This window comes from Eptesicus fuscus, chromosome 10 (assembly GCF_027574615.1).
Source record: "Eptesicus fuscus isolate TK198812 chromosome 10, DD_ASM_mEF_20220401, whole genome shotgun sequence".
NCBI classification, from domain to species: domain Eukaryota; kingdom Metazoa; phylum Chordata; class Mammalia; order Chiroptera; family Vespertilionidae; genus Eptesicus; species Eptesicus fuscus.
The window spans coordinates 13160331-13187515 of NC_072482.1; the positions used below are offsets into that span (position 1 = coordinate 13160331).

Below are 27185 nucleotides of genomic sequence, written 5' to 3' on the forward strand. Positions count from 1 at the left end.
GAGCAGTCATCCGGCCTCTAGGGGGTGCCAAGCGAGCGTGCCGAGCAGCCCCCGGCGCAGCACGCTCCTTTGCCTCCACCAGTGCTCGGATCTCGAGATCCGGTGAAAAGCAAGTCTTCTGGTTACAGGTTCCGGATCTCACGGGCCACCGGAGGCCCGCCAGCTCTAGGCAGCCATACCACCTCCCCTGTGCCCCTGAGGTAACGCGAGAACGGACGGGGTCTGGATTCTGGGAGGTGGCGAGGGGAGGTCCCGGCTCAAGGGCGGGGGTTGGAGGTCGGAAGGCGGCTGGGACGTGCTGTCAGTGCCCATTGACACCACACTTCCTGGTCAGCGTCCCAGCTCCCCCACTTCCCCAGCTCCCGGCGCCCTGCACGGCCCTCGCCCTTCGGGACGCGGACTAACCCCTTTATGGGAGGAACCTTCCCTCTCTCCACCCTTGGCTTCTCCCGCAGGTGAAGCCTCCATGGAGCGGCTCCTGGCCCAGCTGTGTGGCACCAGCGTGTTGCAGCCACTTCCGGTGTGGGAGGGGGACACCACGGGCCACTGCTTCACCCAGCTGGTACTCAGCGCCCTGCCCCACGCGCTCCTCGCCGTGCTCAGTGCCTGCTATTGGGGAACCCCTAGGTGCGTAGAGACGGGATGCACCTACATCTGCCCGTGTGTGCGTGCAGACCTCTCCCAAAACCCACATCTGCGCGACAGTGTAACCAGAATAGTGAGGTCTCTGGAGTAGGGCAAACGTAGAATAAAATTTGAGCTTACCACTTTGCAGCAGTGTGGCTGTTTTGGAGCAAGTTGCTTATCTTTGATGAGAGATTTAAATCAAATAATGCATTTAAGCATATAGCGCCAGTGCATGGCACATTTTTTTAAAAAAATACTTTTTTATTGACTTTTGGAGAGAGGAAGGAAGAAGGAGAGAAAGAGGTAGAAATATGGATGAGAGAGAAACATCGATCAGCTGCCTCCTGCACGCCCCCTACTGGGGTTGGAGCTTGAAACCCCCGAGCATGTGCCCTGACCTGGAATCCATCCTGTGACCTCTTGGTGCGTGGGAGGGACGCTCAACCAATTGAGCCACACCACAGTTTTAAAGGCCTGATGCATAGTAGAAATCATCATTTTGTAGATTTTCAGATGTTCAAACACAACTGTCATGAATTACAGGTACAATTGGGTGCACAATGTTTTTAGCCAAAAAGGATAACTTGTGTTGTAGTTGTGGGGCCAGTTCTCACCTCTTCCGACTATGGAACCTCAGTGTTCCTAGGCTAAGAAAAGCACATGTGCTCAGCTGGAGAGGAAGCAGTAGGCAAGAGAAAAGAGCAAAATTAAACCTTAACCCTGCCTGGGGTCGGAGCTTTAAGGTGCAATTGCTAAACTCACCTTGGTTTTGAACTTAGGTCCTATATGGCTATGTAAGGCAAAGTTAGTCTTACTCTGGCGACTGACAAGGCAGGAGGGCATTGTAGTCCCTGCCTTTGGGAATCCATAGCCTGATGGATGGATGGATTGTGTCCCTACCCAAGATGAATTAGGGAACTGATGAATCCCTCCTTGGGTAGGAGAAGCTTTGGGCTGGGCGGAATCCAGTTTTGTCTCTTTTGCAGAATGAGTTCAAAGAAAAGGGAGAGTTAGTCAGCACAGACACAGTCTACTCAGAGGAGTATCTATTAGAAATTGAAACAGTCCTTTGGGAACTCACAGTCTAATGAAAAGGCAAGAAAGAATATTATGTAATCAATAGAAATTGTGGTTATCTCATTTCACTCATCAGACTTTTGTGCATTTTTTAAAGAGTTAGAAAGATCCAAAATCTCATACAGGAAAGGACCTCAGAGAGCTTTGGGTCCAGAGTCGTCACTGCTCACTGTACTGATGAGGAAAATTAGATGCATAGAGGGAAAGAGACTTGCCCAAGGTCATGAGACTGGTTGATGGCCAACTTGGAGCCAGTATATCAGCCTCCAAAGTGTTCTTTCCTCTGTCTCCACAGCTTAAACAGAATTATTAAAGGTTGACTTTTATTCCAATATAAACACTCATATAACTGATCAGCTGGACTTTTTAAAGGAAACCTGAAGCATTTTAATCTACAATTAAACTTTTTCAGTAACCCACCCCTACCAGCAAAGGAAATACAGCACAAGGACACACGGTTAAGGTGAGGGGCTGCTTGAGGCCCCTCTGTATTTGGAGACCCCCCACCCAGCATCCTGATCCCCAGGTCCCCTCTTTTTTTTTTAATCCTCACTCAAGGATATGTTTTAATTAATTATTATTATTTTTATTGTTTAAATAAATATATATATTTTAAATATTTTTATTGATTTTTTACAGAGAGGAAGGGAGAGGGATAGAGAGTCAGAAACATCAATGAGAGAGAAATATCAATCAGCTGCCTCCTGCACACCTCCCACTGGGGATGTGCCCTCAACCAAGGTACATGCCCTTGACCGGAATCGAACCAGGGACCTTTCAGTCCGCAGGCTGAAGGTCTATTCACTGAGCCAAACCGGTTAGAACTTAAATATATTTTTATTGATTTCAGAGAAGAAGGGAGAGGGAGAGAGAAATAGAAACATCAATGATGAGAAAGAATCATTGATTAACTGCCTTCTGCGCACCCCACACTGGGGATCGAGCCTGCAACCAGGACATGTGCCCTGACTGGGAATTGAACTGTGACCTCTTGACACTCAACCACTGAGCCATGCCAGCCTGGCTTCATTAATTTTTAGAGTGAGAGGAGGGGAAGGGAGGGAGGGAGGAAGAGAGAACGAGAGAGAGAGAAACATCAATTGGCTGCCTTCCATATGTGCCCTGACGGGATCAAACCTGCAGCCTTGGTATGTGCTCTGGTGGAATCAAACCCGCCACCTTTTGGTGTGCTGGATGATGCTCCAACCAACTGAGCCACGCGGCCAGGGCTCAGCCCTCTTTCTATATGAACTTTCAAGACATTCTAATATTCACTGTTGCAGGTGTGTTTTCCGATGCTTGATTTTTAATGCAGACAGATCACCCTTTTGTTTATTAAAAACATGTTTCCCATGCCAAGAAGATATAGACAAAACCGGAAAGAGTTTTGTGTTTCAGCTAAAGGAGTCACAGGAGTGATTTATACCACCCTCTACAACCACTGGGAAGACTGAGAGTAGAATATTCTGAGGCTTCATAACATTTAGGTTATAAGAGTATAAGAGGTGTATGTCAGTTAAATTTTTATCCACCTAATAGTGCTTCGGGTGAACTTAAGGGTTATTTTAGGTAGATATTTCTGTGAAAGTGAGTACTCATCCTGAAGTGGTTATCAGTATGAAAATGTAGAATTTTTTTCTAATTAGAGCCTTCATATTTTATATGACCTTAATCAAAACTGTTCATTTCTGTGGTGAAAGAATGATCGGAAATGGTGTGGGTAGATTAGAAAGTGGATTAGGTTAATCCAGAAAGACTTCCTGGGAGAAAAGGCCCTCGGTTCCCGGGTAAAGTGGGGTAAGAATAAGGTGCATAGGGCAGGAAAGGGAATTGATTCCCTCCAGGAAAGTGAATTATTAGAGGTATGTCTGGGCCCTGAGTCAACCATGATATGCCTCCTTTTCTGTTTTCCCCCTTATCCCCAGGAGTCCAGATTACAACCTACCGTGCAGTCCCGGCTGGCGCCTCCGACTCACAGCCTCCTTCCTGCTCTCCATCTTTCCACTGTTAGACCTCCTTCCAGTTGCTCTGCCACCAGGGGCAGGCCCAGGGCCCATAGGGCTAGAGGTGCTGGCAGGGGGTGTGGCAGCTGTGGCCTGGATCAGCCACAGCCTGGCTTTGTGGGTGTTGGCTCATTCCCCTCATGGCCACTCCCGAGGGCCCTTGGCCTTGGCTCTGGCTGCCTTCCTGCCAGCCCCAGCCCTAGTGCTCACCCTGCTGTGGCACTGCCAGCGAGGCACACTTCTGCCCCCACTTCTCCCAGGGCCTCTCTCCCGCCTCTGCCTTCTCATCCTGCAGCTGGCTTCACTCGTGGCCTACGGACTAGGCTGGGCAGTCCCTGGGCTGCCGCAGGTACCCTGGGAGCCCCTCCTGCCAGAGGGGCAGGAACCTGAGATAGCCGAAGATGGAGAGAGTTGGCTGTCACGTTTTTCCTATGCCTGGCTGGCACCCTTGCTGGCCCGTGGGGCCCGTGGAAATCTCCAGCAGCCCCAAGACATTTGCCGCCTTCCCTACAGGCTGCACCCAACCTACCTGGCCCGTGTCTTCCAGGCACACTGGCAGGAGGGGGCCCAGCTGTGGAGGGCCTTGTATGGAGCCTTTGGGCGCTGCTACTTGGCACTTGGACTGTTGAAGCTGGTGGGGACCATGCTGGGATTCTCGGGGCCCCTGCTGTTGTCCCTCCTGGTGGGATTCCTGGAGGAGGGGCAGGAGCCTCTAAGCAATGGCCTGCTCTATGCCTTGGGGCTAGCCGCTGGGGCTGTGCTGGGCGCTGTGCTGCAGAATCAGTACGGGTATGAGTTACGGAAGGTGACACTCCAGGCCCGGGGGGCCGTGCTGAACATCCTGTACCGCAAGGCTTCACAGCTGGGTCCCAGACGTCCTCCTGCTGGGGAGGCCCTGAACCTACTAGGCACCGACTCTGAGCGGTTGCTTAACTTCGCTGGGAGCTTCCATGAGGCCTGGGGCCTGCCCCTGCAGCTGGCCATCACCCTCTACTTGCTGCACCAACAGGTGGGTGTGGCCTTCGTGGGTGGTTTGATCCTGGCACTGCTGCTGGTTCCTGTCAACAAAGTGATTGCCACTCGCATCATGGCCAGCAACCAGGAGATGCTACAGCACAAGGACACGCGGGTTAAGGTGAGGGGCTGCTTGAGGTCCCTCCACAATTGGAGACCCCCACCCCGCGTCCCGGTCCCCAGGTCCTCCCCTGCACAGCCTGAGGGAGGGAGTGTGATCTAGAACTTGAGAGCTCAGACTGGAGAGAGACATGGGTTCACATCCCAACTTGGCCACGTACTAGTTTAATCGCCTCAGGCAAGTCACTTAACCTCTTTGGGCCTCCATTTCCTCATCTGTAAAACGAGGATAATAGTTTGTCTCTTAGGGTCATTGTGAGGTTCCTATGAGGTAATGCTTGGTACGGTGCCAGTCACAAAATGAGCCCTAAGTGAATGTGGCTCCTTAGTAATATTAGTTCATGCAGTCCTAAGCAGCAACCCTAGGAGGAAGGAAGTAACCTGTCTGGGACCAAATGAGGTTTTAGTGATAGAGCCATGACCCAAGTCTCCCTCCTCATGTAGGGCCCACGCCATCCCATAGCTGCCTGTAGGGAAGCCCAGGGGAACCCCAGCTGCCTCTTAGCGGTGGGCTCTGCAGAAGGGAGGAGCTCACGTTCCCACCTGGCCAGCTCCAGGTGTTAAGCATCTGGCTGAGTCAGTTCTGGGTTTTGAGTGATTGTAGGTACCTTTACAGACGGGATGGTAGGCCTGGAGGTCCTACAGCACAATTGTGAACGTATTTTTTTTAATGTATTTTTATTGATTTCAGAGAGAAAGGAAGAGGGAGAGAGAAAGAGATAGGAGCAATGATGAGAGAGAATCGTTCATTAGCTGTCTCCTGCACGCCCCCTACTGGGGATCAAACCCGCAACCCAGGCATGTGCCCTGGCCAGGAATTGAACTGTGACCTCCTGGTTCATAGGTCGACGCTCAACGGAGCAACACCGGCCAGGCAGTTGTCAGCATCTTTTGGTGCTAATGGAGAGGGGGCTGTCCCTGATGGCTGGTTATAGCATGAGGCCTTTTTTCCTACTCACGACAGACGAGGTCTCCAAGGCCACCTGTGAAGGCTTCCAGTGCCTCCGTGGCTTGCAGGCTGGGAATGTATAAAAGTTAGGATCCAAAGAGTTCCTCTGGCCCTTGCCCATCTTGCCTGGACCCCTCTGCCCGTCTAACCCCAGGCTGTGGTGTGGCCTCCTACATCTGTATTCTCCTACCGGAATAGTTCACATACCACCCAAGCCATGGGCCAGACTGGTGACCAGCCCGAGAAGCCCTTATCTTCTGGCTTTGGGAAGCAGTCCTTCCTCCCTCATCTAATGGAAGAATGTTGTACCAGTGTGGTAACCCTCTGCACTTTCCACCAGTTCACCTCTTAGGAAGGTAGGGGGACCCAGCTCTGACCTGTCCCCAGCTGGAGTGTATGGAAAAGTAAAAGACGGGGAGGGGAAGCAACTCAGGGTTGAAAAGGGTTTCAGGGCAGGACTTCCAGAAAGAGCTGAGGTGAGGAAGAAAACCAGGGCTAGGAAGTGCAGAGTATCTGGAGGCTCAGGGTACTCGGCATCCTCTACTACGAGCCTGGGGAGGACGAGGCAGAGGAGACATGAGCAGTGTCTCCACCTCACACCGCTTTCTTGTTCGTCCTTAGCTCATGACGGAGCTGCTGAGTGGCATGCGGGTCATCAAGTTCTTCGGGTGGGAGCAGGTGCTGGAGGCCCGAGTAGAGGCCTGGCGGGCTCAAGAGCTGGGGCGACTCCGGGTCATCAAATACCTGGACGCAGCCTGTGTGTACCTGTGGGCTGCCCTGCCGGTTGTCATCTCCATCGTCATCTTCATCACTTATGTCCTCCTGGGGAACCAGCTCACTGCCACCAAGGTAAGGACTGGGGGAGGGGGCAGGGAGGATGGCTGGAGGGAGGCAGCAGCAAGAAGACTGCAGTGGAGTGGGGAGGGGCCTCAGCTGGTGGTACTGGCTGGGAAGGAGGGAGGAGGATTCCCTGGCTGCCTTTTCTGTTCCAACCCAGGGGAATTCTCTGAAGGGACCGTTTGCTGGGGCCTCCGATATGTAACCCTTCCCTCTGTGAAGGAATTCCTTTTTTCCTCTCCTCTTCCTTTCCAACTTCTGGTCAGGCCCAAGCTCTGTTAGGTCCCTTTTTTCTCATTTTGATAGCCTTGGAGAGAAAAAAAAAAAAAAAAAATCCGTGATCCTGTGCTGCTTCTGCCCGGGGCCAGAGGCTTACTACTTAGAAATTCTGAGAAGGTCTGAGAATGGGCTAGGCCTGCGTGCCTAAGGTACAACCTGGATCCCTGGAGGACCATCTGGGATCTGGGATTCTTGGAATGGCCACCTTTTCCAGCTCTGATCCAAGGATTGTCCAACCAGCCCCTCAGTTCTGCTGCTACCCTGTTCTTCCCTACATAGACCCATCCACAGGGCCACCCATACGGCAGGCCTTCAGATGCTTCACTACCCTCCCCCCTCAACCTCAGGTATTCACGGCCCTGGCACTGGTACGCATGCTCATTCTTCCTCTCAACAACTTCCCTTGGGTGATCAATGGCCTCCTGGAGGCCAAAGTGTCCTTGGACCGGATCCAGCGTTTCCTCGATCTTCCCAACCACAACCCCAAGGTCTACTACAGCCAAGGTAATGGGGAGCTAGAGGGTAAAACCTGGCACGGGTGAGGAGGGCACTGCACATAGATGCTACCAAGAGAAGCCAGAGGCAACGGGGTCCAGGTAGAGCAGGTGGCCATTTCCTGGGGGAGAATCCTCAGACCGAGAAGGAGGCTGAATTAGCCCTCGGCAGGTAGATATGGGACAGGCAAGCTAACGGCATGCCCCTGGTTTACCCTCCCCAAGCAGGTAGATGGTGGATTAGAAGGCCAAGTTGAGTGGCTTCTTCCTTGTTCAGATCCCCCCACAGAGCCATCTACAGTATTGGAGCTGCATGAAGCCCTGTTCTCTTGGGACCCAGTTGGAGCCAGCCAGGAGACCTTCATCAGGCACCTTGAAGTGAAGAAGGTTTGTTGTTGTTGGTCAGACAACCTAGAAGAGTCCCCAGGCTAATAAGGAAGATGGGGACTCAGTGACAGATAAACAAGGATGGAACCCATCATAGCTAGATGGCCCTGTAGCTCTAAATACCGAGGGAAGACCGGAGAGGTTTTGGTGAGCAGGCTGTAATTGAGGAAGAGATGCCACTTCATTGAATGTCATTCCTCCCCGCACAGCTTTTACATAGTCACGTCTCTCTGTGGTCTTCAGACAGCTCACACCCACCCAGTCCAGACCAGCAAGTGTTTTGTCTCCTGTATCATCCATGTCCGCTAGAGGGTATCCAGTTCAGAACCGACCCCAGAGCTGATCCAGCCCCCGGGCTGAGCACCGGGAAGAGACCCAGCAGCCCCTTCTGAAAAGGATTTTGCAGATGAGATAGACAGTCCTCTCTTTAGCTTGGCGAAAGGATTCACACCCTGTGGGTCACACCACCACATGCATTCTCACAGAAGCACCTGAAAGAACATTCCTGGCAGCACCGTGACTCCTGTTTACCCCAATCCTGAGTTTTCATGCTCCCCTGACCCCATCCAACCCTTTGCCCCACATCTCAACCCAGCATTCTCTGGTGGTGGCTGCTGTCTCCACCACATTTGGCTCAGGTTTCTGGCTTGGGCTGTATGTTTTGTTTTTCCTCTTAGTTCAGGCAAGATAAGGCTGGAATTTTTCAGAGGAATTTTACTAATGTGTCAGTTGGGGCTTTTTTTGGATATACGTTGTAGAAATGCACTGGAGCTAGCTTAAGCAAACAAGAATGTATAGTAAGGATATGGAGATGAATTGCAGAATCCTAAAGCAAGCATGCAGCTCCGTCTCAGTAGCAGCCCAGAACCAGGCCTCGACTTGCAGAGAGCTCTTTCCTTCTGTCTGCTTTTCTCTCTATTTGCCTCGTTTTTCTCTCTCTGTGGACCCACTCTGCATTGAGCAGAAGATGCCCTTAGGAGCGGAGAGCCCTCCTACGTGCGGGCTGGAGCCAGAAAAAGGGAGCATTCCCAGGGGCGGGGCTCACGTTGGTTTGTTGCCTACCCGTAGATGAGTCAGTCCTGGCTTTGCTGGGTGGGGGCTCACAGACAGAGCTCTGGGAACTCTGCCTCTTCCTAGAGAAGGATTTTTTTTTTTCTTTTTGTACAGGGAGATAGCTCAATGAATGTGTGTTACAACTAACAAACGAAGGGAACGCACCAGATTTTAAACTGCAAATGACAGAAATAGGCCCTTCTGAAACACTGCGTTTTGCCCTGAGATACCAGAAGTCCAGCCACAGGTGGACTTAGCCAGCCCAGCATCCAGGCCCCAAAGCCTGGAGGCCCTTCCTTCCCTCTCCCCATTCTGGGATGCCTGCCTCAGAGCTTTCCTTGGAATTTCTTAGGCTTTGTTCCTCATGGCGAATTCTTTCCCTACAGACTCACTGGGGCCTAGAGAGAAGCCTCCGTGGGATGGTTAGCAGCCGGGGCCTCAGGAGGGAGACCCGGCACTCAACTGTGTGGGTTTTTTGCAGGGTCTCCTGGTGGGCATCGTGGGGAAGGTGGGCTGCGGGAAGAGCTCACTGCTGGCCGCTATCGCCGGGGAGCTCCACAGGTAAGCAACCTCTGGCGTCCCCATCCTCAGCTCTGCCCTCCAGCAACACTTAACCTAGCCCCTACCATGTGGTGGGCCTTTTGTAGGGGCCACAGATGCCCAGTGAAGAAGACATTGTCCCTTTCTTGGGAGAGGTTTCAGTCTGGAAAGGGGGAAACTCTCAGGAAAGTGAGTTCTCATCATGATCACACCAGAGTTACAAGTGCTATATTAGTGAGTGAAAAAATAAATGCAAACATCCAGCGTCAGCTGCTCTTTGAGAATATGTGGTTGTGCAGGGAAGGGGTCCAGAGAAGAGCAGAGGCGTGAAGGAGGCTTTCTTCTTCTGTGCATGAGTCCAGGGTAGTGGCCATGCTCTCTTCTGAGCTGCTGAGAACATCTAGATGTGACAGCTGCTTGGCTTCCGTCAGAGAGCAGTTTTCCCCTCCCTGTCCAGAAAGAGCCCACAGCCTCATTTAGGACTTCCGTGGCTGCCAATCCGGAGAGCCATGTGACATGAGGGGGGACCCTATGTAGAACACAGCAGTCTGGAGGCAGGGGCTGGGCATGGAGAGACTCGGTCTGGAGCCGGCCCCCATGCTGCTGGCCTGGCTCTCTGCAGGCTGCGTGGACGCGTGGCATTGTGGGACCTGTCCAAAGGCTTCGGCCTGGCCACCCAGGAACCCTGGGTCCAGTTTGCCACCATCCGCGACAACATTCTCTTTGGGAAGACGTTTGATGCCCAGCTGTACAAGGAAGTGCTGGAGGCCTGCGCCCTCAATGACGACCTCAGTGTGAGTCCTGGCCCTGAAGCCTCTTGGCCGCCTGTGTGCTCCTGTCCCTGACACCTCACATCAGACACTTACTCTGGGAGAGGGTTGCGTCCACTCAGACATCACTTACCTAGCACTGGCCATCAGGCTTTGCTCCTCCCAGAGTGTGAGCTGGGGCGGGAGGGGGACGGGGCTCCACATAGCCACTGGGGGAACCCTGAGTCTTCTGGGGCTAGGGAAGGATTCCCTGTGAGGCTGAGATCTACATAGGTCTGGCTGGGTGTTCTTATTCAAGAGGCCCTCCCTTACCTCCCAGTGGGAAGACTTGGGGGAGTCAAGGTTACTGTAGGGAAGCCCAGAGAACCCTTTCTAAATTTAGAGGGGATGGGATCCCACATTTCTCCCATGACTTCCCCACCCAACCCCCATATCCCTGCGGGACTGCCGTCACCACTACCCTGTCCAGGTAAATGTGGCAGTTCGCTGGAAAGGAGGACCTTTGACTATGACCATGGGGCATCCTCTGTCCATCTATTGTTTGTTTCTTTATCAAGCATCTATAGCAAATGTCTACCAGGAACTGTGCTAGGCAGTAAGAAAAGAGGAGGAGCATAGCTTTTTCCTTGGCCTCACCATCGGGTGGACCACAGGCACGTCCTCTGATATTGGGACCCCTTAGCTAAGGAGGTCACTCGTGAGGCCCCAGGAAGCCTCGAGGTACACTCCGTGAAAAACCTTCAAAGCTTCACATTGAATTTGCCCATCATCATCCTGGCCTGTTACAAAAGGGGCGGTAGTGTGATGGAGTGGCTAAGAGTCTGTGCTCGTGTCCTGCCCTTTCCTAGGTGTGGAACAACCTTGGGCAAGGTAGTGAGTCTGACTGAGCTTTGATCTCATCTGTGAAAAGGAAATAGTACCATCTTCATAGAGTTGTCATGGAGATTGGATGGAATAATGCCTGTAAAGTGCTAAGCACATAGTAAATGCTCAATAAATGCCAGTTGTTATGGCTTATCCCCTCTGGCTTGCCCGCCTCCCCCACCCCCCCGCCCCAAATTTAAGACCAGTCTTTTCAAGCTCCCTGACTCATTTCTGTGCAAAGGGATAGGAAATGGGGTAGAAAGTATTGGGGAGCTTGCTCAGACGCCTGTCCCATCAGATCCTTCCTGCTGGAGACCTGACAGAGGTGGGGGAGAAGGGTGTGACCCTCAGCGGGGGACAGCGGGCCCGGATTGCCCTTGCTCGTGCTGTCTACCAGGTAAGCTAAAGGTGGGCAAGTCCAGAGCCTTGGGAGCTTAGCCGGAAGGTGTGGGATATTTTCAGCATCTGGTTCCCCCTCGCCCATGCTCCTGAGTTGGTGGTTCCTTGGCCACCCCATTCCCCTTTTGCAGATTCAGGGCAGAATTAAAGGCCCTTTAAAAACTATTATGTGCCCTGCCCTGGCCAGTGTGGCTCAGTTGATCGAGCATCGTCCTGTGCACCTAAGGGTCACCAGTTCAATTGCCGGTCAGGGTACATGCCCAGGTTGTGGGTTCAATCCCAAGTTAGGGTGCATGCCAGAGGCCGGTCAATATTTCTCTCTCTCTCTCTGAAAAAAAAAAAATCAATAAAAACATATTTAAAACATACACAAAAAACCTATTATGTGGCTTGAGGCACTGGGCCCCAGCAAGGCTGAGCATTGGCCCTGGGGCACTGGCCTTGTTTGACTGGAGGGAAGTCCACCTCAGGTCTCACCTCCTCGCCTGCGTGAGGGGTAGCGCCCAGAGTTCCTCTGAACCGTTTTCTCTGACTCCCTCAAGATCACATCCTAGGCGAGGTCCGGGTTCTGGCCAGAGGACCTGGGACTTGGCATCCATGGTGCCCCTACCGCTCTCTAGGAGAAGGAGCTCTATCTCCTCGATGACCCTCTGGCTGCTGTGGATGCAGACGTGGCCAACCACCTGCTGCACAGGTGCATCCTGGGGGTGCTGAGCCACACCACGCGGCTGCTCTGCACCCACCGCACCGAGTACCTGGAGAAGGCTGACCTGGTGCTGCTGCTGGAGGCCGGGCGCCTGGTCCAGGCGGGTAATGTGGGCTGCCAGGGCAGGAGGCCGGCCAGTGAGGGGCCACCTACCTGGGTGTAACTGGGGAAGAGGGACAGAGGGATTGTCAAGTGCGGACTCTGCCACCCCTCCGTGTGTGGCCTGGGCCCAGTCATCCTCCTGTCTCCTGGGAGCCCCTGTCCTGCCTTCACAGAACCCATGTGAGTAAACGGAGAGCAGGAGGGAAAGGTGCACGCTGCAAAATGCCCATGGACTGGGGACTTGGGCTTTGTGACCGAGTACATTGGGAACTTAGAGCCCATGGATCTCTGAGAACAGTCTGATGTCCATGGAGAAGAGAAAGCAATCTTAGAACAGTCTTTTTTATATATATAAAAAAAATCCTGAAGGATTATTATCCAGAGGGACATGACTGTCTGCAGGTTCACTGGGAGAGAAACAGGAGGAAATGAGGCTCCACCAGAGTGCTGGGAATTTGTGAGGCGTAAGGAAAAAGCTTGGCTGCACTGAGAGGTGACGCTGGACAGAGTGCTCACGGCGCTCTGACTCTCCCAGGGCGAACATTTTCCGTCTGTGCTGATTGGGCTCCCGACAGAGGGTGGACTTGATGGTCCTGCCCAGAGTCTGGGGATCTCGGACAGAGCCCTGCCAGAGTGGGTCCAAAGAGAAGGGTGGTGGGGGAGGGGGAGGGTAAATTGACACATTTTTAGAAAAACCTAGTGTATTTCTGGAACAGTCCCCTCCGAATTTCACCTGCTGCCTTCCAGGGCCTCCCTCTGAGATCCTGCCATTGGTACAAGCTGTCCCCAAAGTCTGGGCTGAAGATGGTCACGAGTCTGACTCAGGTACGGCCCAAGGATGACAGGAAGTGGCTTGCTCTTCACCGCCAGACAGTAGGCATACGATTTTTACAGAGCTTGCCTGCCTCTCTGAAACACTGAGGTTTTCAACTGCCATCCTGCAAGCTTAATTCCCCCCCCCCCCCCCCCCGACCTCCTTGATCCTTCCAGCCACAGCACAGTCAGTATGGAGCTCAGAGAAAACAAAGGAGGGACTGGAGGTGGAGGAGAGCGCATCTGGCCGCCTGCTGCAGGAAGAAAGCAAGAAGGAGGGCGCTGTGGCCTTCCACGTGTACCGAGCATACTGGAGGGCCATCGGCCTGGGCCTGGCCCTGGCCATCCTTGCCTCGCTGCTCCTCATGCAAGGTAGGAATAAACCCCGGAGCCCTTATCCCACCCACAGCCTAGTCTTCCAGGTCCATCACATCCTTCCCTGTGGAGTAATCCTTACAAAGCCCAAGACTCACCAGGCATGGACGACAGCCGAGACAATAGGCCTGCCCCCAGTGCTGAGAGAGTCCCAGAAGCCAGACAGATGCACTCTGTAGCCATCGTCGGATCTGCCCCATTTTGCACATTTGAGATCAAGCTCCCCGCAGACCGGTGGAGTGATAGACCCAGGAAAGAAGCGCACACCTGGGAGGACATGGAATAGTGGCAGGGTGGGGAGGGCCAGCAGGGTGAAGAAGGAGAGAACTAGAGTCAAGGGCAGAGGATTAGGATTGAGGAGGTGAGTCTCTCACAGCTCTGTCTTTCCCGTCCCCACCCAGCCACGAGGAACGCTGCTGACTGGTGGCTCTCCCACTGGATCTCTCAGCTGAAGGCAGACAAGAATAGCTCCCAGGAGGTGTCAGTCCAGACCACCCCGGACTCTGCTGGGCTCCTCTCTGCCCAACTGCTCCTCTTTTCCCCCAGAAGCTTCTAGTGAGTGACTGGGGCTGGGAGCAGGCCCGGTACTCTCAGAATGGTTGCCAGGCAGGGAGTGAGAGTTGGGAAGCAGGTGGGGCGGGAGGGGCGGGGGGGGTGGAGGGGTTGGGGAAGAGGGCTGGCGTTCCAGGGGCTGTCTCTCTGCAGAATGGGGAGAGGTAGTGTAAGGGAGGGGAAGGGACCCTCGAGTGGCTCTACTGTTGGTGACCCACAGCCTCCTCTCCACCACCCAGCACCTCAGTGTTCCTACTGCCCAAAGCTGCCCCCAATGGCTCCTCAGACATCCGTTTCTACCTCACCGTGTATGCGACCATTGCTGGAGTCAACTCCCTCTGCACCCTCCTCCGGGCAGTGCTCTTTGCAGCGGGCACCCTCCGGGCAGCCGCCATCCTGCATCGCCGCCTGCTGTGTCGAGTCCTTATGGTGAGGGGATGAGAGGGTGGGCGTGGCATGTGGGAGCCCTCCCTATACTTGGGCCCCATCCTACTTCCTAGTCCTCGGGAGAATCTAGCCCCTCACAGATGAGTGCAGCACTTGACAACTTGTGACCTGGAGAGGCCGAGAGCAGAGGGGCTGTCTGGGTTCAGACCCAGTTACTTGACCCACAGCTTCCTCCTCTGCCACATGGGGAGAAGGGGATCGTCCTCAGAGTCGGTCAAGGGCACATGATTCTGGTCTAAAGGGCTGAGGGTTGAGCTAAGCACCCCTTAGTCCATGCCAAGTCCCTTTTGTGTTTACTTATTTATTATCCATCCCTTTTTCTGCATACCCTATCTCCATTTCCCCTACTTCCCTTGAAAAGCAACATTCTACTTGGGTTTAATGTGTATCTTTTTGGGTTTTTTTGTGTGTGAAATGCCCATTTTGTGTTCATATATTTTTATAAATGAAATTTTGTTTCTTATGGTTTATATTTAGGGCTGTTTCTAAGATCCATCCTGGTTGCTATGTGTATATCTATTCTAGTCTGTTGCCTACCCATAGACTTAGTATGAGGATAAATTAATTAGTTATGGAAAGTGCTTAGGATAGCCCTAGTCAGTTTGGCTCAGTGGATAGAGTGTCCGCCTATGGACTGAAGGGTCCCGGGTTTGATTCAGTCAAGGGCATATGCCTGGGTTGTGGGCTTGATTCCCAGTAGGGGGAATGCAGGAGGCAGCCAATCAATGATTCTCTCTTATCATTGGTGTTTCTATCTCTCTCTCCCTCTTCCTTTCTCTCTGAAATCAATAAAAAAAATATTTTTTTAAAGAAAGAAAGTGCTTAGGATAGTGCCTGGGACATACTAAGTGCTCAATTGACAATTATTGTTAATGTTGTTATGGTTACAAAGCCCATTCTTATCCATTGTCTTATTTGGACCTCATAATTACCCTGTGAGGCAGGTATTATTCTCCCTATTTTACAGATGAGGAAACTGAGGCTCTGAGAGTGACCGAGGCAAGGCTGTTTCCCTAGAGAGCGGGCTGTGAACCCAGTCCTACGTGGGGCTGTCCAGTGCCTGTCAGGGAGCAGCTGCCTACTGTTCTGCCTCTCCTCCGGGAGCCAGGGAGGGGGCATCTTCAGGCTGCGAAGAAATTCATTTCTCTTACTCTGGCTTTGAGAGACACTTCAGAAAGTCCTTCAACCTAGTCTCCTGCCTTAAGATAGGACTGTTGCCCAAGTAAAGGCAGAGAGTTGGGGGACGGGGAAGGGGAGAGGGGGCTGCCTTTGAGACTGTGCCTCCCAGCAGTAGTCCCGATGTCTGGCAGTCACTGAGCCCTTACTCCATGCCAGGCAGACTGTGCTGAGCAACTGGCTGCTACGTAAATGGCCTTTAATCCTTACCGATAGCCCTGTGAGGTGCAGTTCCATTAGTCTCGTTTTTTTCATGATTGATTTAGAGAGAAACATCAATTTGTTGTTCCATTTATTTATGCATTTATTGGTTGATTCTTGTATGTGCCCTGACTGGAAATGGAACCTGCAACCTTGGCGTATTTTTAAAAAATATATTTTCATTGATTTCAGAGAAGAAGGGAGAGGGAGATAGAAACATCAGATGAGAGAGAATCATTGATTGACTGCCTCCTGCACGCCCCCCACTGGGGATTGAGCGCGCAACCCAGGCATGTGCCCTTGAATGGAATCAAACCCGGGACCCTTCAGTCCACAGGCCGACACTATCCACTGACCAGACTGGCTAGGACATTCTTGGCGTATTTAGATAATGCTCTAAGCAACTGAGCAACCCGGCTGGGCTATTATCCCTGATTTTGAAATGAGGAACAGGGGCCTTTAAGAGATTGAGGGGTTTCCCATCTACTAAGTGGCAGAGCTGGAATCCCAGCCGCAGTCTGGCTCCAGAGCCTGAATGCTGCCATGAGACAGTACTGACTTGGACCACTGCCCTCACCGCTCTGTCCAGCCCTGGGCGATCAGGATGTTCCTCCTGACACCTAACTGACGCTCACTCACTGGCCGGAAGTCCCCATGTTCTGGAGAGGGACGTAGGCATGTGTAGCACAGGGGTAGAAGAGTGGCCAGCATGGCTTTTCAGGGTCACCGCTGGCCAGAGGGACAGTCTCTATCTTTTCTACCCTGCGATATTCTTCCTCCTGACCCCACCTGTTCCTCCTTTCCGCTCCCAAACTCTGGAGACACTTTACTTCCTTCCAATTCTCTACCTTGGACCTTCTGCACCCCACCTCCCCCAGGGTGGCCTCCAACCCCTTTTGTGCAAGACCCTGCCCTTGCCCAACCACATCCCTTCTCCCAGGCACCCATCACGTTCTTCGACTCCACGCCTATGGGCCGGGTCCTAAACCGCTTCTCCTCTGATGTGGCCTGTGTGGATGACAGCCTGCCCTTCATCCTCAACATCCTCCTGGCCAACGCGGCAGGCCTGCTGGGCCTCCTGGCTGTGCTGGGCTCCGGCCTGCCCTGGCTGCTGCTGCTGCTGCCGCCTTTGAGCGTCATCTACTACCGTGTGCAGCGCCATTACAGGGCTTCCTCGCGGGAGCTGCGGCGTCTGGGCAGCCTCACCCTGTCTCCGCTCTACACCCACCTGGCCGACACCTTGGCCGGCCTCCCAGTGCTCCGGGCCTGCGGGGCCACTGACAGGTGTGTGGCGTCTGCCTCTCCCAACCAGAGCAAGGGTGTGAGGTGCTGGGGGGAGGGGGCAGAGGACCCCCCCTTAAGAAGAAAGGCACATGGGAGAGAGGGACTTCAGGTCTCCTGAGAAGGGAAGGGTGGGTGAAGGCACTAAGGGAAAGAGAAAGAAAGAGAAAAAAGGGATGGTGGGGCAGAGCAGCCCCCCTGTGAAAGAACACACTGACCTCTCCATACCCTCAGTGAGGCCTGTGGGTGTGTTGATCAGCTCCAAGAAGAAGGCGTTCTGTTGGGGAGTCTGGGCAAGTGATTGCCACAGTGGAGTGGCCTTGCTTCCCCCCCGCCCCCCGGCCTCCCCCAGGTTTGAGGAGAAGAACCAGAGGCTCCTGGAGCTAAACCAGAGGTGCCAGTTCGCTTCCAGTGCCACGATGCAGTGGCTGGACATCCGGCTACAGCTCATGGGGGCCGCCGTGGTCAGCGCCATCGCAGGCATCGCCCTGGTACAGCACCAGCAGGGCCTCGCCAACCCAGGTACCGCCCCGGGCACCTTCACTCACCTCAGAAGCATGCGATGCCCATGCCCTGCCCCAGACCTCTCCCTGCGCTGTCCCCCAGCGTTTTCACCTGCCACGCAGGGTCCCTGTGAGTATGTGTCGTAATTCTCCTGCCCCTTATTGTAGAGTTGAGGACACTGAGTCTCAAGAAGTGACTTTCCCAGGTGATGCTGGATCTGGTACTAGAACCAGTCTTCTGGTCTCTGCCCCTGCCCTGCTCCCCCCATCCCCAGCACTCTGCCAGGCCCACCTGTCCACCCTCAGCGCCTCTGCGGACCCACTCCACTGCCTGGCATCTGGCGTCCTGTGGCCCTGGGTCTGCTGCTGGCATCTTCCTGCTTCTCTGCGGCCTCCTTTCAATGCCCACAGTCCGCAGCTTGAGATTCTCCCGTTCAGCCTCAGCCCTCCTCACCAGGCCTCCCCTAGTGCCTGGTGTTCCTCTCCTGCTAGGACTGGTGGGCCTGTCTCTGTCGTATGCCCTGTCCCTCACGGGGCTGCTCTCGGGCCTGGTGAGCAGCTTCACGCAGACAGAAACCATGCTGGTGAGCGTCGAGCGGCTGGAGGAGTACTCCTGTGACCTACCCCAGGAGCCCCAGGGCCAGCCGAGGCAGGTAGGCCTGCACCTGTGCCCCAGGCCTGGGCACTGGAACCCTGAAGGACCCTCCCAACCGCCCCAGTCATTCCCCAGGTTCCTTTCCTTTCACTCCTCGCCATCTTTCTCAGCTCCTCTAATGTCCCCGCATGATCTCCCCTTTCTTCACTGTGTCCCTCATCTTTCTGTCTGTTCTCCCCATCTCTCCTTCATTTGCCCTCATTTCCCCCTTCCCTCTCACACCATCCATTTCTCATCATTCCCCCTCCTTCCACTCTCCAACCCCCCTTCTCCCCGTGTCTCCCCGTCTCACCCATCTCCCTCCACCTCCCACCCACGAACCCCACCAGCTAGGCACTGGCTGGCTGACGCAGGGGAGCGTGGAGTTCCAGGATGTGGTGTTGGTGTACCGGCCAGGGCTGCCAAATGCCCTGGATGGGGTGACCTTCTGCGTGCAGCCCGGAGAGAAGCTGGGCATCGTGGGCCGCACGGGCTCCGGAAAGTCGTCCCTGCTGTCAGTGCTCTTCCGGCTGCTGGAGCCCAGTTCGGGGCGCGTGCTCCTGGACGGAGTGGACACCAGCCAGCTGGCGCTGGCCGAGCTCAGGTCTGGGGGAGCGAGAAGAGGAGAACCAGACTGCTGGCACCGAGAGGAAGCCTAGCCGGAAGGTTTCCATAGACTCAGGGCCGCAGGGTCGACTGGGGGGAGAAGGCAGCTAGGACAGCAGGCAAGGATGGCGAGCTCTCAGTGCTCGCTCTCCTCAGGTGCAGGGATGTAGCTGTGGTGTCAGGTCTTTAATCTGACCAGGCCCACCTTTCCAGCTTCATTTTTCTTGTACTTCCCAGTATACACCTTGCACTCTAGAGCAATGGTCACTGCGTCCTGAATCAGAGCCTCCCGGTGCTGTGCCCAAGATATTCATCCTCTCAGCCCTCAGGCTTGGCGGGTGATGCTCAGGGCACTCGAGACCTGGGCCAGTTGCCCCTGGCAACAAGAGGCCACATCTGGTGCTAAACAACTCCCCCCACCAGCCCAGGTTAGCCTAGTGTCATTTTCTCTGATGTGGAAAAGGTAGGGGAGCTCTGTTCCAAAGCCTATTATTGGTCCCAGGCCCTGACCCTGCCTTCCCCGCCTTCTCTTCTCACTTGTGGTGGCCTTGCATTATAGCTCCACCATATGGATCCTCAGGACCCAATTCCAAGCCCTCCCATCTTGACACATCCCCTCCCTGCCATTCAAACTCTCTGCTCATTCCCTGTCACCACGGCTGTCCCAGTGCCTGCTGGAGTCAGTGCCCCACCGCCAGCCCACTCCTGTCCTGAGTTTTGTAGCTTAGTGAGGTGTAAGCTCCTTAAGGGCAGAGTGTGGGCCTTTGGTTTCTCTCGTATCCCTCATGGCACCTGCACAGTTCTGGGAACACGCTGAACAGCCGGGGAGAGCTGAGTGAGGGTTATGTTCAGGGCTCCTCTCTAGGCTTCTCTGGAGGTGCTAGACCTATAGCTAAAACCTGTGCTGGGCGCAGAAGTGACCACATCTCCAGCCTAGACCCATGTCCCTCCTTGTCCCCCAGGTCCCAGCTGGCTATCATCCCCCAGGAGCCCTTTTTGTTCAGTGGGACTGTTCGGGAGAACCTGGACCCCCGGGGCCTGCATGAGGACAGGGCCCTGTGGCAGGCTCTGGAGCAGTGCCACCTGAGTGAGGTGATCGGGTCCATGGGTGAGTACCAGGCCCTACCCTGCAGGGTGGAAGAGGAGGGAGCAGGGAGGGGGCAGAGAGAGACCTGGGACCCAGGGGTGAAGATGCTGTGCCTTGTAGGTGGTCTGGATGGTGAGCTGGGCGAGGGGGGCCGGAGCTTATCACTGGGGCAGAGGCAGCTGCTGTGTCTGGCCAGGGCTCTCCTCACAGATGCCAAGGTAAGGTGAGAGGAGGAGACATTCGAGAGGGCCGGGAAGAAGGCAGGAGCATGTGAGGGGTGAGGGAGAGAGCAGGGAGAAGTCTCAGAGGACCAAGTTAGTTTTCCTTTTAGAGCTGGAGGTGGGGAGCTGCGGGCTGGGCTGGGCTGCGCTGGGCCCCGCCGGGGGGTGGAGGCTGGTGCTTGGGCAGGAGCCAAGACGAACCCTCTTCTCTGTCCTGCCCACCCCCTCCACATGTTCCAGATCCTGTGCATCGATGAGGCCACGGCAAGTGTGGACCAGAAGACAGACCAACTGCTCCAGCAGACCATCTGCAGACGCTTCGCCAACAAGACAGTGCTAACCATTGCCCACAGGTGTGCAAGCATCCGGCATGAGATTCCAGTCAGGGGACATAGTGTCAGGGACCCAGGGGTCAGAGCCCTAGAGATTCCAAACTTCCATGAACCTCAGCTCCTCATTCTCATAGCACAGTGGTTCTCAACCTTTCCAATGCCGCAACCCTTTAATACAGTTCCTCATGTTGTGGTGACCCCCAACCATAAAATTATTTTCTTTTTTTTTTTTTCTTTTTTTTTTTTTTTAAACATTTTTATTGATTTCAGAGAGGAAGGAAGAGGGAGAGAGAGATAGAAACATCAACGAGGAGAGAGAATCATCGATTGGCTGCCTCCTGCACACCTCCTACTGGGGATGTGCCTGCGACCAAGGTACATGCCCTTGACCGGAATCGAACCTGGGACCCTTGAGTCTGCAGGCCAACACTCTATCCATTGAGCCAAACCAGACAGGGCCATAAAATTATTTTCGTTGCTACTTCATAACTGTAATTTTGCTACTGTTAATGAATTGTAATGTAAATATCTGTGTTTTCTGATGGTCTTAGGCTCTACAGTCGTGATCCACAGGTTGAGAACCGCTGCTGTAGAGCCTAAGACCATTGGAAAACACAGATATTTACATTACCATTCATTAACAGTAGCAAAATTACAGTTATGAAGTAGCAACGAAAATAATTTTATGGTTGGGGGTCACTACAACGTGAGGAGCTGTATTAAAGGGTCGCGGCATTAGGAAGGTTGAGAAGCACTGTCATAGCACATTGTCTGAAGGCATCTGTAGTCCCCAGCACAGAGCCGGGGTAAAGCCTGGGGGCAGAACTGTGCTGTCTAGGGAAGGAGAGGAGGGAATGCGGGTCAGCTTCCTGCTTCAGGGCAGCGGTCGCCGACCTTTCAGACCTCACGGACCACCGGTTGGCGACCGCTGCTTTAGGGTGTTGCCCTCCATCCTCCACTGACCACCTCCTCTCACACAGGCTCAACACCATCCTGAACTCTGATCGGGTGCTGGTGCTGCAAGCTGGGAGGGTCGTGGAGCTGGACTCCCCTGCCGCCCTGCGCAACCGACCTCACTCCCTGTTCCAGCAGCTGCTGCAGAGCAGCCAGCAGGGAGCCCACTCCTCCCCCTGAGGACCCCACCCTCCTGGGTCGCCCCTATCTTACCCTCTGCCGGGTGGGTGGCTGCCGAGCTGTTTGTTTACATTCTCCTCCATGGCTCTACCTCACTGGCACTTTCCCGGGGGGAAGGTGTCATGGGTTCCGCTCTGAGAACCAGGCTTAAGGCAAAGTCCCAAGGTTTCCCCAGAAATAGGCCTCTACTCAGCCCTCTTCAGTGACGCCAGGCAGGTTTTTCTGGAAAAGGAGTCCACTTATACCGTCATAGTTTTATTGAATAAGATTCCCATCTTACATTCTGTGTATTAAAAAAATAATATTTCTTGTGTGAAGCTGCTGAGGGGTGGCAAGTGAGGACCATTCCAGTCTGAAGGACAGCGGAGGTGGAGGCGGCACAAAGTCCCACCTCCGTCACAGTGCCGTGGTCTTTCCAGGCTCAGGGGGCAGGTCAGGTGGCAGGGGGAGCCCTGCAGGCAGCATGCTGACCTGACATTCTTGGTCCTGGCGTGCTGGGGCATAGTGCGGTGCAGAGTAGCAACAGGGTCCAGGGGGACAGACCCCCCGGCGCCAGGCCCTCAGGGTCAGCAACACCGTGGACAGGACCAGGGTGGCAGTGAGGGCCCCAAACACCACCACGGCCACCAGGCTAGACTCACCTAGCCTGGCCTCTTGCCTGCGCACTACCTCCTTCACTGAGATGCGCAGCAGACCGGCCCCTGCGCTGTGGGGGACAGGCCCCGTGGCAGGCACCACCATAGCCGAGGTGGGCCCCAGGGGCATATCTGCCATGGTGGCAGGGTCTGGGCCAGGTAAGACGAGCTCACAAGTCTTGCCGCCATAGCCGCTGGGACAGAGACAGTCGAAGTCGTGGACCCGGTCCCGACAGCGGGCCCCTCTCTGGCATGGGCGGCTGGCACAGTCATCCAGGTTGATGGTGCAGAAGCGTCCAGCAAAGCCCTCAGGGCAGAGGCAGGAGAAGCGGTTTATGCCATCCAGACAGGTGGCGCCGTTAGCACAAGGCCGCATCAGACAGTCGTCTACATCCACCTCACAGTAGGCACCCACAAAGCCGGCCAAGCAGCGGCACGTGAAGTTGAGGGCAAAGCCCTGGTCGTCCTGGCACTGGCCGCCATTCTGGCACGGGGAGCTGGGGTGGAGGTGGGAGAGGGCTTTGATACGGACTCACACCTGCAGGGTAGCCTAGGTCAGCATCCTGACCACTGCTGCCCACCCCCCTTCCAGCAATGTCACCTTGAATCACATTCCGAGCCTCCAATATCTCCTTTTAAAGATGGAAATGGAAGTAGCATCCAGCTTCCACATTGTGAGGGTTAAATGAGATAACCCAATGTCAAACAGCATAGGGCCTGGACCAAAGGCAAGGCTCAAGGCAAGTGTGTTATTACCTTGGTCGGCTCTTAGGCCCCACACAGAAATGAGGGCAGGCCCATTTCCCCATGCACACAGTGAGGCGTAAGGCTGCTGTGTGGGACATCCTTAGGGGCCACAGGGGCAGCTTTCCTGGGAGGAGGAGGGGAGTCCTAGGTCCTCAAACCCTCTCCCCCCAACAGCCAGAGCAATCACACATGGATCTGTTACATCTCCAGTTCCTGTAGATTTTTGTTGAAGAAATGGTCCAGATGGTATAACAGAGCCGAGAAACCCTGAACTAGGGACACTGGCAAGCTGGGGTTTTACCCTCCGGTGCCCCCGGCAGGGCTTCTGACCCTCAGCCCTGTTACTTCACCGCCAGCCTCTCAACAGTCCTGCCTCCTTCCGTCACCAGATTCCCACCTAACCTTGAACTCACCCCACGGGGCCATACTCACCCTGCCTGCTCGCAGGGTCCAGTCTTGCGCTCACAGTCCCGTCCATGGAAGCCTGGTGGGCACACACAGTGGTACTCGCCGCCCCCGTCATATACGCACTGGCCTCCGTTCCGGCAGGGGGACTGCGTGGTACAGATGTGCTCATCTATAGAGGAGACGGAAGGTTCTGGGATAGCCCCTTACGTCTGGCACCCAGACCTGGCCAGGCCCCACCTACGGCTCTGTGGGTGCAGCTCATACTGCAAACCCACCCAGGCTGGTGTGTATGGCGGGGGAAACAACAACACTGAATTCGGAATCAGGAGGCTCCTAGCCCTGGCAATGTCAATCTGTCTCAGTAACTGCAAGCAAGTTGTAGCTCATCTATGAGCCTCAGCGTCCTCATCTGTAAAATGAGTACCGTTTCCGCAGCTGCCTTGCCTGTCTCATGGGGTCAGGTTAAGGGCCAACTGAGACAACAGATAGGTATGGGGGCTAAAATGATCAGCGGCTGTGCATTTGAGTTTGGGGATGGACCCAATAGATAGGAGTGGATGTTCTCCCAAGGCACATGGGGTCTCCAGACCAACAGCCGCCCTCTCCACTCCCCTACCTTTGTCACAGAACTTGCCCGCCCAGCCACCATGACAGATGCACTGCCAGGGCTGGTGGCAGGAACCGTGCTGGCAGCCAGGCATCCTCACACAGCGCTCACAGTGCGGCCCCTCCCAGCCTGGGTCACACCTGATGGGGAGAAGCACAGGGTCAGGGCTCTGGGCGGGGGATGTGAGGAAGTGGAGGCAAGACCAGAGCATTTCGAAAACAAGAAGACATGACAGTCCCCAAGGGAAGCGGGCCCATCCGGATAGGTGTGGGCTGTGCAGGGTCGCGTCTGTGGAATCAGGTCATCTGACACCAGCATTCAAGTCTTGTCTAATCCTTATGAGCCTTAGTTTCCTCATCTGTAAATTGGGAATACACCTTCCAGGGATGTGTTGAGGAAGGAACTAAGATGATTGTAAATACTCCCAGGATCAGTCCTGGCATATCTGAGACTCAGAAATGTGTGTTGTTTTTTTAAAGAGTGCACTTGATTCCAGGGCAAAAGCCTGACCTATTTTTTTTTTTTTAATCCTCACCCAAGGAGTGAGGATATTTTTTCCATTGACTTTTAGGGAGAGGGGAAGAAAGGGAGAGAGGAAGGAAGAGAGAGAAACATTGATGTGACATAAACACATCGATTGTTTCCTCCCACACAGGATCCGATGAGGGTCAGGGATCAAACCTACAACCCAGGTATGTGCCCTCGACTCGGAACTGAACCTCTGGCAGGCCTGCACTCTAACCATTGAGCGCCCCGCCAGGGCCTGACCTATTTTTTTTAAAAGCCCTCCATCCTTGAGTCCGAAACACCCCCAGCCCCTCCAGCAACTTGCCCTGACAGGTCATTTCCTTATGTCCATCCAGACACATTTCCCTCTTGCTATTGAATTTGCCCCACCCCCACCCCAGTGAGTCAACTACTCAAATTCATCAAGAAAGATACTCTTTCATAAGGTCTTCTCCCCAGCAGCCCTCCAGCAGCCTTTCTTTTATTTCTTTTATTTTTTTAGCCTTTCTTTTATAGGCCAAACCAATTCGCTTTATACCTTCCCTCTCTCTCCCTTTCCTCCAGGCTCCCAATCTCTCTCAAGCTCCAGGCCTTTCTCTTGGTCTTGAGGAGGAATGTTTCAGAATTCCTGGGTCAGATTTGGGAGAGTAAAACAGTGGGGAGGCATAAGCTGGAAGAAGGAAGAGTCAAGGCATAGAGGGGTGGGGGAAGGCTGGCCAGTCTGCCCTGTGTGCCTGTGGGGGGATGGGAAGGGAACAGTAGGGTCTTAAGCCCCTAGACACACTGCCCTGGGGCTTGGCCTGTTATGGGTGTGAAGGGATGGGAAAAGAGGAGCGAAGGGTTGAGGAGCACGTGCTCAGAGAGGTACCTGCAGGAGCCGTCAGGCGCACAGCAGCCGTGGGCCAGGTCACAGTGGGAGCTGCAGTCATCGGCTGCAAGAGATTGATGTGGGAGGGGTGAGCCCTGTCCCTGAGATGCTGGGCTCAGAAGGGTGCGGGGCCCCAGTAATTGGGTGGGCTCAGCTCTGGGGCAGGACCCCAAACACTCGTCCAAGGGATGACGGGTCTCACCAACCCCGCGGGTCCGAGCGGCTGCAGTGCCGTCTCTGGCCGGCAGAGGTCAACGTGCAAGCGGGGGACGTCGGGAGAGGGCCGCGACCTGCGTCCGGGGTGCGCTCACCTACGGCATGCTGAACCGGTGCCCCCAGGATGCACAACAGGCACATGAGATGCAGGCAGCGGCAGCCGCTGGGCATGGTCAGCGCCGGCCCCAAGAAGGACGGACGGATGGACGGCCGTACGTGCGGACACCTGTGGGACGGCACAGGCTGGGAGGCGGTCGGATGCGGAGATAAGCTGCACGGATTGCGGTTCTGAGCGATAGGAGCCGAGGGGGAGAGGGGAGTCCGTCAGAAGAAGGGGGTGCAGGCAGCGGCCGAGCAGGGGCGGGGAAGGGTTGAACCAGCGAGGAGGTTGGTGACACGGCCCGGAATCAGGCTCTGTGGGAAGAGGTAAAGGATGGGCAGCGTGGAGGGGCCGGGTCTAGGGACGCAGCAGAACGGAGGAGTCCGTGGGAATGGGGATCGCGCCGAGGGGAGGCCTTGAGCACGGAGGGGACGCCGGGTCTGGTTCCCAGCAGCGAGCAGTCTCCGACCCCACTCCCGACTTCAGCCAGGACTTGCCCCCTTCCCATCTGAGCCGCTCTCGGCTCGGCCGCGACGCCGGGCCTGGAGTCCCCGAGCGCCCCTCGTCCTGAGCGCCCCGGCCCTCGCGGTCCTCACCTCGGGCTGCGAGGCGGCGCGCTCCGGGCGCAAAGCGAGGCCGGATCCGACGGGCTCCGCCGTGGGGCCGAGCTGGGGCGCGGGGCCGCCCCTAGCGGGCCTCGGGGCCGGGCGCCGAGGCGGCTGCCATGAGAGCCGAGCGCTCCGGAATCTGGGGCTCAAGGCGATCCCGAGCGGCGGCGGCGGCGGCGGCGGCGGCGGCAGCAGCGGCAGCTCCTCGTGCGCGCTCGGGCCGCCTGCCAGGGGCGGCGTGTGCCGGCCGATCCCTCCTCCCCACTCCACTCCCCGGCCTGCCGCCGGCCCGCCCCCGATCCTCCAGCGTCCGCCGCCCACCCCCTGCGGCGCTCAGCTCCCGCCTTGTCTCGGAGCTCGGCGCTCGCCCCTTTCTCCGCTATCGCTCTCTCCCCTGTGCCCCACCCTCCGCTGCCACCTAACCTATCCGAGACTTGCTTTCTTCATCGAAAGGAGGAAATTATGGGAATCTGAATGAGAGGAGATTGCAAAGTGCCGGCCAGATGTGCGCCGCCCAATTATTCTCCCATCTCGAACCCCAGCTTGGCTGACCCGCGCCGCTCACCCCCGCCCCACCTCTGTTCTCACCACGTCCCATCACGCTTCTCAGATGTATCCCACACACGCTCCGGGCGCGGCGCCGCTCCCCGCCCTCCTCCTGTCACCAAGCCCACGCCTCCTCCGTTAGTAAATCCTCCATCACCTGCTTCAAATGGCTGCGCCTCTCCTCCGCTTCTCTCTCTCCTCGTCGCCATGCACAGCCTTCTAGGATCAACCCGTGCCTAAGTATCAGCCCCATCCCCCACCCCTATCTCTATCACCGCCACCCTGCTCCTTTCCGTGACCGCTACTGGGAAGCCCCTCTGGACTGGGAATGCCCCTGACTCTGTAAATGTGCCCCCCACC

At 55.3% G+C, this 27185-nt stretch overlaps 2 protein-coding genes across 6 annotated transcripts; one reads left to right on the forward strand and one right to left on the reverse strand.

The window, feature by feature from the left end:
• Window positions 1-80: 80 nt before the first annotated feature.
• Window positions 81-21862, forward strand: ABCC10 (ATP binding cassette subfamily C member 10). 2 transcript variants are annotated; one of them, XM_054722198.1, is made up of 22 exons: window positions 81-200; window positions 456-627; window positions 3630-4842; window positions 6412-6639; window positions 7254-7410; window positions 7678-7787; window positions 9322-9401; window positions 10003-10174; window positions 11313-11411; window positions 12034-12223; window positions 12969-13046; window positions 13212-13406; window positions 13811-13964; window positions 14201-14390; window positions 16726-17069; window positions 17419-17588; window positions 18062-18222; window positions 18554-18807; window positions 19772-19917; window positions 20017-20114; window positions 20358-20470; window positions 21430-21862. In XM_054722198.1, exons 2-22 carry the CDS (start codon window positions 467-469, stop codon window positions 21581-21583), a joined length of 4467 nt encoding a protein of 1488 aa, XP_054578173.1. In that variant the 5' UTR covers window positions 81-200; window positions 456-466; the 3' UTR covers window positions 21584-21862. The 2 variants fall into 2 exon arrangements, with proteins under 2 accessions (XP_054578173.1, XP_054578174.1); XM_054722199.1 differs by lacking the exons at window positions 81-200; window positions 456-627 and having other exon boundaries at window positions 4700-4716.
• On the reverse strand, window positions 21818-26843 carry DLK2 (delta like non-canonical Notch ligand 2). 4 transcript variants are annotated; one of them, XM_054722201.1, is made up of 6 exons: window positions 26268-26843; window positions 25667-25797; window positions 25356-25419; window positions 23990-24120; window positions 23398-23542; window positions 21818-22715 (listed from the first exon to the last, which is right to left on the reverse strand). In XM_054722201.1, the coding sequence occupies exons 2-6, from the start codon at window positions 25740-25742 to the stop codon at window positions 21980-21982; spliced, it is 1152 nt and encodes a 383-aa protein (XP_054578176.1). In that variant the 5' UTR covers window positions 25743-25797; window positions 26268-26843; the 3' UTR covers window positions 21818-21979. The 4 variants fall into 4 exon arrangements, with proteins under 4 accessions (XP_054578176.1, XP_027983820.1, XP_054578175.1 ...); XM_028128019.2 differs by having other exon boundaries at window positions 25667-25859; XM_054722200.1 differs by having other exon boundaries at window positions 25667-25985.
• Between the last annotated feature and the right edge of the window lie 342 nt (window positions 26844-27185).

Coding starts and splice junctions, on each gene's coding strand:
- ABCC10 (XM_054722198.1), top strand. CDS start 467: ATGGAGCGGCTCCTGGCCCAGCTGTGTGGCACCAGCGTGTTGCAGCCA. Junction 628..3,629: donor TGCTATTGGGGAACCCCTAG/GTGCGTAGAGAC, acceptor CCTTATCCCCAG/GAGTCCAGATTACAACCTAC. Junction 12,224..12,968: donor CGGGCGCCTGGTCCAGGCGG/GTAATGTGGGCT, acceptor GCTGCCTTCCAG/GGCCTCCCTCTGAGATCCTG.
- DLK2 (XM_054722201.1), bottom strand. CDS start 25,742: ATGCCCAGCGGCTGCCGCTGCCTGCATCTCATGTGCCTGTTGTGCATC. Junction 25,420..25,666: donor ACCGGTTCAGCATGCCGTAG/GTGAGCGCACCC, acceptor AATCTCTTGCAG/CCGATGACTGCAGCTCCCAC. Junction 24,121..25,355: donor GCGCCTGACGGCTCCTGCAG/GTACCTCTCTGA, acceptor TCTCCCCATCAG/GTGTGACCCAGGCTGGGAGG.